Source organism: Lingula anatina, chromosome 1 (assembly GCF_051362555.1).
Source record: "Lingula anatina isolate TDL-2025a chromosome 1, LinAna3.0, whole genome shotgun sequence".
Taxonomy (NCBI): domain Eukaryota; kingdom Metazoa; phylum Brachiopoda; class Lingulata; order Lingulida; family Lingulidae; genus Lingula; species Lingula anatina.
The window spans coordinates 69,076,404-69,090,398 of NC_141767.1; the positions used below are offsets into that span (position 1 = coordinate 69,076,404).

The 13,995-nt window shown below is 36.5% G+C and overlaps 1 protein-coding gene and 1 long non-coding RNA gene across 3 annotated transcripts; both read right to left on the reverse strand.

The window, feature by feature from the left end:
- Positions 1 to 363: 363 nt before the first annotated feature.
- LOC106161179 (synaptotagmin-4) lies at positions 364 to 11,966 on the reverse strand. Of its 2 annotated transcripts, none has more exons than XM_087001311.1 (4): positions 11,764 to 11,966; positions 9,720 to 10,522; positions 8,584 to 8,707; positions 364 to 1,383 (listed from the first exon to the last, which is right to left on the reverse strand). In XM_087001311.1, exons 1-4 carry the CDS (start codon positions 11,795 to 11,797, stop codon positions 1,076 to 1,078), a joined length of 1,269 nt encoding a protein of 422 aa, XP_086857437.1. In that variant the 5' UTR covers positions 11,798 to 11,966; the 3' UTR covers positions 364 to 1,075. The 2 variants fall into 2 exon arrangements, with proteins under 2 accessions (XP_086857437.1, XP_086857436.1); XM_087001310.1 differs by having other exon boundaries at positions 8,578 to 8,707.
- On the reverse strand, positions 6,874 to 8,514 carry LOC147764931 (uncharacterized). Its single transcript, XR_015331957.1, has 2 exons — positions 7,637 to 8,514; positions 6,874 to 7,141 (listed from the first exon to the last, which is right to left on the reverse strand). It is a non-coding gene; the product is annotated as an uncharacterized LOC147764931 (long non-coding RNA).
- Positions 11,967 to 13,995: the final 2,029 nt, after the last annotated feature.

The following is a 13,995-nucleotide window of genomic DNA, read 5'->3' on the forward strand; positions in this document are numbered from 1 at the left end:
GCTCGCCAACAACGCATAACCCACTTTCGTAGAGCTTTATCGAAAGTCAATGATAATGTAGTTTGTGCAATTCTTTCCAAAGTTTCGATCTAAAATCCAGTTTCACTTCCTTGGTTTGAATTCGTGTATTAAATGTTTCAGTGAAAATGGGCGTCTGAGGTTTAAAAAAGTACCTAGATAATTTATACAGTGTATCATTTGATTGGCTAAAGTAGACCGTAGTAAATTGTACATATCTCCACAGTTTATAATATAATCATTTTAGACGTTAATTACAAGTTCAATAAATATAACCAATTAAAATTCGGCACACTGAATAATATTTATGCTGTAGATTTAACAAGAGACCGTAATTTTCCTCTGTTTCATTTCCAATGTAGTATCTTTATTATTATTAATTATCATTATTTTTGACATGGTACTGCCTGTAGGCCTAATACATAATCTCACATATTCTAAATACATATCCCAACTTTTAAAATGTCAGTAAAATATATAACAGAAATGTTTGAACATGCCTTTACCAGTATAAGACAATACCAATGTAAAATTTCGATCTATAACACTATACTTAGTGTACTTAGTCATGCTTTACATATTTACTGGCGGCGGTTCCAGGATATCATAACGGGACAGGGGGGACAAAGAGACGATCAGCCAGGTTAAACACCCCCTCCTCCGTCAATAATAATTGATCCATATAAAACAAAGCTATATAGTCGGCAAGGGAGGTGGATCCGCAGTTCTGTTATGGAATGGGGGGGGGAGAGGCATTGGACATGCCTGAGACATGAATTTGTGTGTGTGCATGTGTGTGTTAGTGTATGTGTAGATATATATACAAGAAAAGTTTTCGTATTCGCTGTAATATTTTTTCTCAATAAAACACGTAACATAAGACGTCGCTGCTATTGCGTATCCGGAATTCTACATGATAGCCAAAGCTAAAGCATATTTCCGCGTTGGAACCATCAGCCACGACCTTTCATTATATATAATACTCTCGTTGGTAAGGCTTATTCATTTGCGGCACCCTAGAATCTATATATATTTTTTTGTCCGTTTGAAGTAATGTTCATTCTTTCAGTTTGTGCCACTGTGCAATCTGTTTTCTGGGACAGTTCACTACTTCACTCCAGTGGCACAATTCATTCCCCTTAGTATGTACACCCAGGTCCAGTCTGCCTATGACCTCGTTCTTGGTGACACGATCGTAGTCTAAGAGAAGCAGTTCCAGACCAATGTTTTCGAGGCCTTCGTTCGAGGGTACGTCAAATACGAAAGATTCGTTGAAAACTGGATTGACGGTTCTTTTCTTGACGTGGGTTTTCTTTTTCGCAACACGTTGGCCGTCGTATAACAAATAAATCTTTACATATGGATCTGGAAAAAGAAGATGAAGAAGATAAATTACACTATTTCATACATATATAATGATCCATTTTATAATGACATTTAACGTTCATAATATATATTTATTGCACGACATTTCGTGTGTTGATAATTTCCTCCACCAGATTCGTCTAACACTGAGAATAAACAGTAATGGCCAACGGGAGGTTTATTCTTTTTTGTCTGATATTACAAAATGCCTAACATAATTTTTGGTAGTGAATAAAAACGTCACGGGCAATGGGAAACTTCAGATATCCAAAGCTTTTCTTTAACTCTGTTAGATGTAAGACAGACAAAGTAATTATAGTACCATTACACATTCCCACGAGACAAGCCTTGCGACCAGTGCCAATAACACAAAAGTAATATCCTTTGACGTATTGGCTGCCATGCAAATATTTTGTTTGTATCTATTCTAATGTAGAGTTGACATGCCAGGCTTCCAGATAGTTTGCTATCATCTCGATATTCTCAGAGTTCACCATTTACGTAGTTCCATCAGTTAATTGGAGATCGCAGTCAGATATAGTTTCTACAGGAAATTGGGTTGGCTTTGCATAATATGCAGGAACACAGCTACAGGTCGCTCAGATTCACATTATTTGAAGCAGCCTGTCTTTTACTAGATACACCAGCGGCATTTACTAATGTTATAACAGTATTTATTCTTAGGTTCGCGGTAGCAATAAAACAGACCGTGGTGGGCGGTACTCGAAATTTTTGGTTTGCTCTAATTACAGTGGTCGCGCTAATTGGCAGTCAGTTTCTGCTTAGAGAGACCCTAATATCTTCTTAAATTTATTACTTTTGATTTAAGTGAGTTCTGATGTTTTGGTTACCAACCCTGAGTAAAGTGGTTCATTAATTATTATTGGCCTCGAGGGAGGGTTTCTGCACTGTGACGCCATATTGATATTGGGACAGTAAAATATTTGTGTCGGTGTCATTGTCGGCGTGAAGGGTTACTTTCGTACGTGTGCTTCTCTGTATAATGTGTGACACATTGACAAGAGAATACATCTACTGGGATGTTTCACATCGCACTTGACTAGTAATCAGGTCGATATATCAATAGCTTTATTTGTATAATCATGCCTGAATTATTGGCAGCAACTCGTGTCGTGGGAATGGTATTACTGCCAACCTGTTGTGTCTTTGATATTAACCACCACTTGCGCGTCTTTGCCACATCCGTTATTTCACGCCGATTCATCAGACAGGCCATTTTAAATCTAACAATTAAAGGAGTTACTTGTGCTATTTTTGTATGGTGTCCAATTTTATTTTTCGCTTAGTTTAAAAGTAACGAATGCATATTCTCTGTGCTTACCCAACTGTTGTTATCTTCACATTCATTTTCCATTAGCAAACGTTTAAGTTCACAAATAGATCTTAATACTTGCAGTAGCATATGTCTTACTTTATAATTATCTTTCAATAATATCCTTTTACTGCTATATTTTTCGTTTTATCCTTGCAAGGAATACGCTTACGTAATATGTGAAATACGCAATGTAGGCCCTACAGATTCTGCGATTAAATTTTAATTTAAACAACGTGTAGGTGAGCTTTTTGAAGTGTTTCAGTAGAATTTGAGCTGTGCATGATGGCGAATATTTATGAGTTTCCATTATAAACTAACCACAAATACACTGCGAGGCTTGCGTTTCACGAGTCACTTCACATCCCCTCCTGGTAACGCGCCCACACAGCCTAATGCGCCAGACTTTGAGAAACTCCGTTTCTAGACAGCTCTTGTTTTTTTTCTATATATTTCATTGGATTCTGCAATTCGCGTGACCCAGGAGAAATGGCCCCATCAAGCACTGAATCAAAAACCCATAAATCACAAGTAATCAGATTTCCTGACAGAAGATGCAGGATAGGTATTGATATAACGTGCGCGCCGCATTATGACAAAACACAATCGAATCCCTTGTTTGCTACTGGTTCTAATGCCAATACGAAGACATTTCCTTATTATGTAAACCATGACATTTATATAAATGAAATATTATTGTTAAGATTATTAGTAAAATGGGTAGATCATTACTTCGTCTTGGTGATAGCTATTTCTAGTCATTCTGCCCTAGTACCTTAGAAATGCCCACGCCGAACAGGCATTGCCATTCAAAGATAATGTCACACATTCCCAAAAGTCGCGTGTTATATTAAGCAATTATGCACCAACGAAAGTTCTTGAATGAAAATACTTAGGGTTTGGATCTTATAGAACCAGCGGTGGTAATGATCTCGGTTTCCAAAATGTTGGAAGTTTAAGGTTAAGAAGAAAATTAATTCTAGGAATTATTATATATAGACCTGCTTCATTGCGCCGCGGGAAAAAAAAACAGCTAAATTTAGGAATGAGGAGCGGTATGACATTTTACATGCCGTGTTGCATCATCGTTTGAAACGCCATTACATGACTGGGATTTCATGTCATTCTGCAGCTGTTTGAAGGCATTTCTTGAAACGACACTGCCACCTTATTTATAAAACTATCTCCGTTTATGTACATTACACTATGAAAACTGATTGTTTTTTTCTACTTCAGGCACCTTGAGGCATTCCTATGAATTTGCATATATATTATACATTCAACAGTCAAATATAAGTTCGAATCTAAAAGAAAGCAGCAAAGCTGTAAAATGTACAGAAATAAAGCAGAAAATTACTATGATAGTGTACAAAACAATATAACATGATGCTTAACAGCATAAATCACCAGCAATTTTAATCATATCTTACTGTTATTACGGCCATTCAGAAAATCTAACTAGTACAGGGCATCAGGCCCATGGGAGTTCAAAGTTCCACCTCAAAAATCCCATTGTGTGAAAAGTGACTTCTTCACAAAATACTGCATAACTTCAAGAACAAAAGTCCAATAAATAGCTGTTATTCTAATTTGGCCTGTATTTTGGTACCATAAATCAGTCCAGTAAACTGCAAGATAATAAGCCACACTTTTTTACATTTATTTCGTTAACTGTGAAAAGTACACGGGGACGCCGCCGACGACGACAGACGCAGGTGATGGCTGAATGTATAGATATACGGTGTCTGTACATAAAAATACAAATATGACTTCTACTTCATTGGTTCGAATGACAAGCAAGCGTTTCGACATGCGTGCATGTAAATCAATTTACGAAGATGTCGTAAAGTTAATCAAAATGCGGTTTCATCTACCTATGTCACCATCAATCATTTCTTCTACGACCATACATCCACCATATCCGTATTAAGGCAACGACGCCTTCATAATCAAATTTCAGCTGTTTTATTGACGCTATAAATTGAAGAAAGTGGTTTTATATGTATTGCCAATAATGCCTCGTTTACTGGACTGAAGCAGTCATTAACCACAAGACGGTGAACATGATGTCACCAACAGATACGTAATTAGAAACTCTTATTTATTTTTATCCCCTCGGCATTATACAGTAAATTCAATTTTGTTTGCTTTAACATGCGCGTTTTGCAATAGTCTCAAAACACTAGGCTCATGTAGCGGATTATCTCCACTTGCAGACGTAATATTACTATTCAGTCATGCGAATAAGAGCATTGACGTGAGCACTTCGGCCTGCCTTCATTCCAAGGAATATTGGATTTGCCAGAGGATATTAGGAGACAAAGGTCACTCACTCAGACGAAAATTGCTTTGCCGAGAGTGTATTTGGTCGACTATGCTTTTCAAATGAAGTTTCCAAGGAAAGAGAAGAAAGCATTACAGTGTAAAACCTTCCTCACGCCAGTGGATTCTAAAAGGCACGTAGATACTGTGAGGCCTATCAACTGGTCATGTTTGATTGGGTTAATATCGACTTTATTTCCCGTAATTCGATGTAAACAGAAAAAAATCTTTTCATAAAGATGCCTCTTCTAAGCCTCAATGTCACATTACCTGTCGCTTGGGATTTGACTAATTGTCGTATTCAGAAATTCAGAATGGCCTTCGTGATTTCAGCCATGTACGCCGAAGCAAACAAATTGGTGAATTTCAAAACGCGCTGAACTAAAAATATTTGCAGTTTTGCTGCCGTTTAAAGTAAACCCATATAATTGTTATAGTTTTTTTATTCCTTACACCTTTTTTATCATCAATATTTGCTATGTTTTATACATATATTCAATAATTGTAATAGCATTATGCACAGAGAGAGAGGGAGAGGAGATGTACACGGCAGATGTATGTATACGCATTGGTAAAATAACATTGTTTTAACATAATTGTTTCTCTTTATTTTTACCTTATTACGTTTTTAGACATAGAGACCCTTCATTGACTTTTCCATCTCTCTCTCTCTCTCTCTCTCTCTCTCACACACACACACACACACACACACACACACAGCCTTTGCGTACGGAAAATGAGATATTGGAAAACCTAGAAGCATTCTGGACAAGTCGATTACTGTCTGGTCGGTAATGCCATTATGTTAATAATTGTGCTGTCTATTCATTGCTTTTCATTCATAATTCTGGCGCTATTTGGATTACGATCACGCTATTAACTTGCCAAAGAATACAACATTAGAAATCCAACACTTCAGAAAGAAGTGAAATGCTTAGATCCCAAGTTATCTAAGGTAATTTTGTTCTCATTTTCCTCTGCTTTTCCTTCTTTAGTATGGATCTAAATTCTTTAGTATAGATCTAAATTTTAAGGCGTAATAAAACCAACTAACAGGAGGAGTACTAGTTAAATACGACATAACTTTCATTTGATTGTACTAGAACATAAGTCTGGAATACATGATATCTACGAAGACAAATTTGAGAATTTCAAAACGCGCTTAATAAAAGCATTTCTTGTTTTGCTGCCGTTTAAAGAAACCCCAGACTGGCTTTATGGTTTTTAGTCTCTCACATCTTCTTAATAAAAAATATTCGATATATGTAATATATATCTATTGAATAAATTGCCCTAGTATTATGTCTCTCTCTTTACATACATACATATATATCTGTCATTCTTTGCTAGTGGTTACAAAATGTTGAATTTGACCGAAAATTTCAAACTTTCTCTGGGAAGCTGTAATTTTGCGATGTGATAGCTACACCATCACAGTTTATCATTTCATAAAAAGGGAAACAGCAGCTGCCCTTTTTAGGGCACACAGGAGAGTTGAACAGCTATACCCACCAAATCCAAGACGCGTTACCCTGGGTAATATATTTTGCACAAACTAATGAAAGTCTAATGGAATGTTTTCAGTTTTAGTTTAAATCATAAGGGGGTGTTGTCTCAATGCTTCAAAACTGGTTTTGAAGAATTTAATCCACATTTCATAATTAATAAAAATGGTGAATATGTGGGTCACGGTAACGTTATTGACGCGGGTACAAAAACTTTTTATAATCATGTAAATAATAACAATATTTTTGCTATTATCCATACACACTTCATTCATGAGGGGCACACCACTTTCACATGCTTTTAAAATGGAATTGACAAACACAGAGGAATAATGCACATATTTTATTTACTGTAACTCTGTCATATGGGACACACACTGAACAAAGTTGATCTAAAGAATGTTCCAGATTGTAGTTTTTTATCAGAACTATTATTTTTTTATTATTATTTTAACACAATAAAGTTCAGTTAAATACAAAATTTAACAAAATGAAGTTCAGTGTAACACAAAGTTCATAATTATAACATTCTTCCTGACATATGTAGACCAATGGTGATATCTGTCCTGTGCTCACTAAGGCATCCACTCTTGGGATTCTGAAAAAAAATCACACAAAGAATCTGTTAACTCTGATAACGAACAATGGATAACCTAAGATCACAAATAGTTTATTGCTTATTCAAACAAAGTACAGTGCATTATGAGTGGCAAACACGCATTACTGAGACACATTTTCTTCACCCATTTTCGGTGCTTCATTGCGTAACGTAAGTGTTGCTAGTAATCCATTATTGCTGTTTTTACAGACGGTTAAATTTTAAACGCACGGAATACAGTGTAGCAGCTTAATTTAAGACAAAACTAAAAAAAAGTAATTCAATTTCGATGATTGAGTTTTCGAGAACAAGAGAACATGAATACGGTATCACCGCGTCACCATGTTCAATATGACCTTTAGTCCCCCATGTGAAACAGACGCAAAACGAAAGTTCAGACGAAGTCACCCTACTTATAGAATGGTAAAAATCAATCGGTACACAAATATGTTGAAACAATTGAAGAAAAATGAAACGAAACTCATTATTTCTCACCTTCATACAAAGAAGATCCCAATAAACAATCCTGTGACGGTTAAATCGAGGGAATTACACCTGTGCCCTGCATCCTATCTCGACAGCGTCATTGCGTTATGCGTTATCAGAATGGGCCACCCGCCAGTTTGAGCTGGTTTTTTTAGTGTGCAAAAGAAGCCATTCGTGTGTAAGACGTCATCAGTTAGTGAGTATGGAAGAAGATCGCTATCGATGTATAATTTTCACGCGGCATTTTAAAGTCGTCTGATAAAAATCGATCTCTGAAGTTTCAGCGTTGCGAACGTTATATTGGGACGCGGTGAAGAAAAATCGACCTTGCTGAGCAATAAATGTGAAATTCTTAAGAAACTGATATTATCATGGACTTCGTGACACAAACTAACCGACATACTACTTTGGACGATTGAACAGTTTTAATACGGAAAGATAGGATTAGATGAAATTTTCATCGGGGTGGGACACCGCATGTATCGTAAGTTAAGCTAATTTTGTGATCATTTTTCAGTGACTTCAAATAAATTTTTATTTAAATAACAATTTGCACATTCTGTTTATTATATCTTCTTGCAGTAGATGTATTTCCTGCTTCAATAATCCATTCAAACCCTAAACAAACTGTTCTTAAATAGAGGTAGGGTCAAAATTCCACAAAAAAGGACGCCATTTTGAGGGTTATTTCGATATATTTTCTGCTTTTTCTATTTTTTTGCTTTTATAACAACATCCTCCTTGCTCATGCAGCTTCTTTGATTTGTTATTGAAACATACACAACGATGTCATGAGAATTTGGTTGGCTATCTAAATTTAAATAACATTCTTGTTATGGCCCCCCTGCAGTGCACCACTAGCAAAGAATGACTGATATATATACAGAAGACATTAACTTTACCTGTACACAGTTAATGAAGTACAACTAGAAGTAGTAACATACACGTACATGTACCTGACAGGCCGGTGACGTCCATCTTGGGGAGATCTCTGGCCTTCAAGATGACCACGGTCAATCTGTTGGCCACCGGCTGATAACACAGGGAGACCAACAGTTCCCCGCGTCCCTGGGTTACTATCTGGAACAAATGGGAGGTTAATCTATACTAACAGGGAGGAGTATATGGTGTTATGATTTCCCTTAATATAGACCTGCATCACATTAGATATGTGTACAAAGATATTATACAAGGTACGCGTACATCTACAAATATAGACTTTGGCTTATGCGACATTTTGTTTTGCAGACTTTACAGAGGTCTGTTGCCGTGCGCAAAACAACAATGAAAACACCGAAAGCAAAAGTCTATAATTGCTTTATTGTATAATTTAATACCTAAAAGTAAATACCCTATAGGATAACATCATAAGATGCAACTTTGGTATCACCCAACACCGCTGTGGTCTGATTAATGAGGTTTCCTTTTCTTTGATTGGCCAAAAATCGTTGATATGATGATGTCATTCGTCAATATAAGGTTTGGTGATGTCGCCCTCGGTCAATGTCATTTTTTATCATAGCTCAAATTCATGTACTTAAAGCCAATATTTATGCTCATTATAATTACTGATTGTGAAATAAATATGCTATGCGAAACGCCCGCGTTCCATTGTTTCAATCTCTTCCTATTTCAAACTACGGCTTGGATAGAATACACAAAATTCTCAAATAAAAATAAATTACCAGCACCAAACACAGAACGGTGTGTTATGCAATTTAAACAGAATAAATCATTATTTCTTGCAAAGCTGTGGACGAATCTTTTGAAAACTATGAATACTTGTCAGTGCAGCGTTTCTTTTGTAAGAGTTCCTCAAGCCAGCGACGTTCAAATTGAAAGCCGTATAAAATGCAATACCCAGGCGAGATCTCAACGGAATTTCGTTTGTTTTCAGCAAAAACAAAATCTGTTTGACTAACCTTCTGTCATAATAAGTGTCTGGCATCTTTTTTGTAAGATACTAACAATACAGCATCATGCCTAGTAGTCTATCATAGGTGTCAAGTTGTAGAGCATTTACGTCTGTATTGATTGTTGAAAAAAAGAATGGTTGTAATTCAATTAGAGTATATGTAGACACTAATCTTACCTTCTGTTGCCGAGGAACAATTTCTTTGCAGATGGTTTTCTCTTTATGACCCAGTTCCACGTCTGCGAGAGGATACACCACTTCCCCTATGATTTCATCCCTCGAGAAACGGTCAAAGCTGACAACAACAAAATGGAAGGTGATGCTTTGAAGCTGATTCACACTGATCCCGTAGAAAGTAAAAATTTCGTCGTACGTTGGGTTCAAGGTTTTTCTGAGTACTCGTGTTTTCACTTTGTGTCTCTTGTCAGGGAGGAGCTGCAGTTTGATGTAAGGATCAGCAGTAACATTTGCAGGATCTTTAGCCGGTAGGTCACACGCTCTCAATATGGTGACGACAAGAGACATCTTCTTCTGGTCATATTGTACCGTGAAGTGAAGTGTCCCAAGTTTTTGCTTCTTTTCCTCCAAATATTTTTCCATGGTCTTTTCGTCATTTTCAGGGGTAAAGTCCCCCTTTTCGCTCTCCATGTGATAGGCCTCTCCCTTGAACTGCTGCGATTCTAGGTGTTGATGTAGAGGCCCAGAAGAAGATGGCGGAATCTTTTTGTCAGGCACCATTGGCTCCAAGCGCTGTCCATGGCCCGGACATACCGGGCTTTTCATGGAGATTGAAGACGCGCTGGATTTAAGGCTAGTGCTGCTGAGATCTTTCTTGGGTGCACGTTTAAAAGCCGCCGAGGCATAGTCTGGGTGATGTCTAAAGGCAAAGCGGCGTCTGTAGCAGGTTATAAAGCAGATGGACAAGGAGACAAGGAAAGCCAAACCACCAAAACAGATTCCCAGAATGGCACCCACGTGTACTGAAAATATATATATATTTAATCAACTTATTTTAGAAAATCTCAAAATGACTCTGACTAATTTAATAATATGTCACACATTATGTTTATTACAATTGGAGATATAATGGGCCCTACGTAAGTCAGCCATTATATGTTGTCCTTGTCATATTCGCCGGCCTCGATTCAGATGTTGTTTAAAATTCGCAGACTGTAAATATATATTTGAAAATACTGGTCTACAAAATTATTTTGAGCATCAGTTTGGTATATGTATTGACTGCCCACTGACAGTTGAAATACAACATTCATTCAGGTACGGCTGCTTTCTTTAATGATATTAAAAGTTCATGTCACCTTCGAGGATTTTGAAAAAAAAGGTAAAAATGACTTCATGATTACTCATCTGAAAAATGGAAAATCTTTCTTGTTTGCTGTTTTATTGAATTCAGATATATAGTTCTAAGTGTTCATTGCAATGCTTTGCACGGTTTCTGTTTCGCGCGTGCTGAAGTGTGTGTTACTGCTATGTATTAGCGTCATTTCCGAGACACTCTCGCCTTTAATCAAACTAATGCCATATGGTGAAAAAAAAATCATAGATTAACTCCTCCACGTTACCCTTTATATTAACACATCTATAATATCGCTGAGTATTATTCAATAAAAACACTTTGTTAATAGGAATAAAGAGAGATGAAGGTAGTGTATTTATCGAGCGCTTGCTAGGATTACACAGCAAACACTGATTAAGAAAGCAATTCAAGTCCATCCCATGATAAATTTAAAGCGCCTCCGCTTAAGAGTTAACATATGGTGAAATACTAAAACATTCACTGTAGAAAGACTCTCTTTTTGTTTTGACATAAACACATAGCTCAGTTTTAATGGTAGTCGGTATCTGTATCTCTGTAAATCTACAGGAAATGGGCTTATTTTACATTTACTATGATTGATATTAATGAGATCTTTCACATTTTTAATTGGGTATGGTCTTAGTAAAAACGCTATTTCATTTACTTCTAATTATATTAACATTCTTGCAACAAACTTTTCCTGACGCTTTGACAGAGAACTAAGTTGCTTCCAAGCTCTCATAAGATCCTACCACAAATTATTGCTTACGATAGTCTGCTTCACCAACCAAAAAACGACACAGGAACAGCAAGATGTGGAAGTTGATCAAAATGTATAGAAAAGACAGTTATCTAGAAACCATGTTGTCTAAATTGAACCAATTTCACTGTAAGAATCTGGCTTACCTGGATGTTCGGGTATTCCTTCTTTTAGTCCCATTCTAAAACCCAAACAGTGTCATAGATTACGAGCTTTGGGATACTTAGGCCCGCACTGTCATGTTCAAGTCAACTCTGTGGCGCCGTGGATCGCTCATTAGGCGAACTGCGAAAATCGATGAAACCAGATGAACAGAATTTCGCTGCAGTGTGTAATATTCAACATCAGCGCACTAATCTAGTCTTGGCTAGACCAATCAATATCTCTGCTTTACAAGGCAATGCTTTTACTAGGTATATTTGATGTCGTGAAATATAGAAACTTTTAATGATACATATTTAATGTTTTTCACGTTTTGTCAAAACTACCGTAGAGACAGGAAGATAGATTTCCAGATGCCATGTAATAAGCCCGCGGCTTTCTTTCTCTAGAATTTCATAATACCCAACCAATTTAAAAGAATACTGACATTTCAGAAAGGCTCCCTCTTCTAGCACACATGTAAGTCGCACAGAGAGAATATATGATGAACGTGGCTTTAAAAAATCGAAAATAATTCATAATTTTATTTTGAAATTTGTAGAATCGTTTTGTCTCGTTTTTCACGTTTCTGATTTGACGTGATTGGAAAAAACATCAGTGAAGGTGTAACATTGTTGCTTTGCTTCTGACTCACGGTTAGTGTCTTGTTTCGAGAACAATCTACGTCATCCATTCATCAAACATCGGTATGCTGCGCATTTGTCGGCGTTCCAAACACTACATGATGTAAACAGGCATGGTTAAAAAGTTCAAAGATGGATTAAGGAACAATTAACGATGGGTGATAACGATAAACGGAGAAGGTGCGGCGCCGCTGATGCGAACGATCATCCGGATATTATCATTATTGTTATATATGACGAGCAAAACGCCGATTTTCAGAACTTAAGACCACTTATTCTTCCGATGTTTAAGTGGCATAAACCACCTCTCGGTTTGTGTTTACCACCCACACACTGTAAATATTAAAGAGGATAAACTATTCTGTTTGGCCTTCGTAAATTGAAATCCATCAAGAGCTTTTAAGATATCCATTACGCCATGGTTGAATCTTGTATATGCATCTACAGGGACCGATATCATAAGTCATAATAAATCGGACTGTATATCTGTTCTATTTGCTCTTTCCAGCGTCTCTTTCCGTCGGCTTTTATTTATTTATTCATTTTTTTGTCATTGAGACATACTGAGCAACCAATACATAAGATTTATAACCTAGTTTTCATCTAAATTTCATTTATATCAATTCACATCAAACATTATAATTCTTAGGACCCATTATCTTTCGACCAAGATATGTGTTGCTGATAAAGCAGTCCGTTCATCAGACTTACTGTTCGGGCATATTTTAACGAGGCCTGTTGATAAAATGTTCAGTGAACAATTATTGTCTGCAAAAAAGGGCAATCCAATAGAAATGATATATAATGCAATCACACTGAAATAAGAGAAATCATATTGGCCCTTATTTTGGAGGCTTCTAGTGATCCCAGTCCCATCGGAGTGAATTTTTGCATTTCGGCTCCATTTTCGTTTACAAATGTAAATCGTTTTTCCTCCCACTGTAACTGACTTCATTAAGTGAGGGGTATCGTTTTTCGATGCAAAAAAATTGATGCTAGATCTGAGGCAAAGAGGCGTTTGTGTAGTCGCAGAAATTCTGAGAGTGATTTTCTCGTGCATTATCGATATGTTCCAGGGGGGTTGTTTCTTTAATGTATTTTATACCATGTTTCGGGCCGGTGACAATCAGTTTACTAACCTTAATATTTTTTCATTAGGATTTCACTTTAAATTCCCTATGAACGATTTGTCGACTTATGGTCGGCTATCAACAACCATTCCATTTTAGATATACGGGGGAAATAATAGGTGCAACAAAAGGTTTTCATCGCGCTTTTGTTCTTTTTTCCTTGCCAATGCCCACTTCACCCTGTTCATTCATTCATTCATGACACAGTGTCGCTTAATGTCTAGATCACCTGTACACCATAATAATAATAGTAGTAATCATAATAAAAATAGTCTCGATTTTCGATCATTTTTCACAACTTACCCATTGCATTATATAATCTTTTAAATGCGTTTTTAGAAATACAATTGCTATAAATTACGCAAATTATGAAAACACGTATGTCTTTAAACCTAAATCTTTTCTTCTTTCTCATTCATTTTTATTTTTATTTTGTCCTCAAAAGTGCATAAACAGATATTAT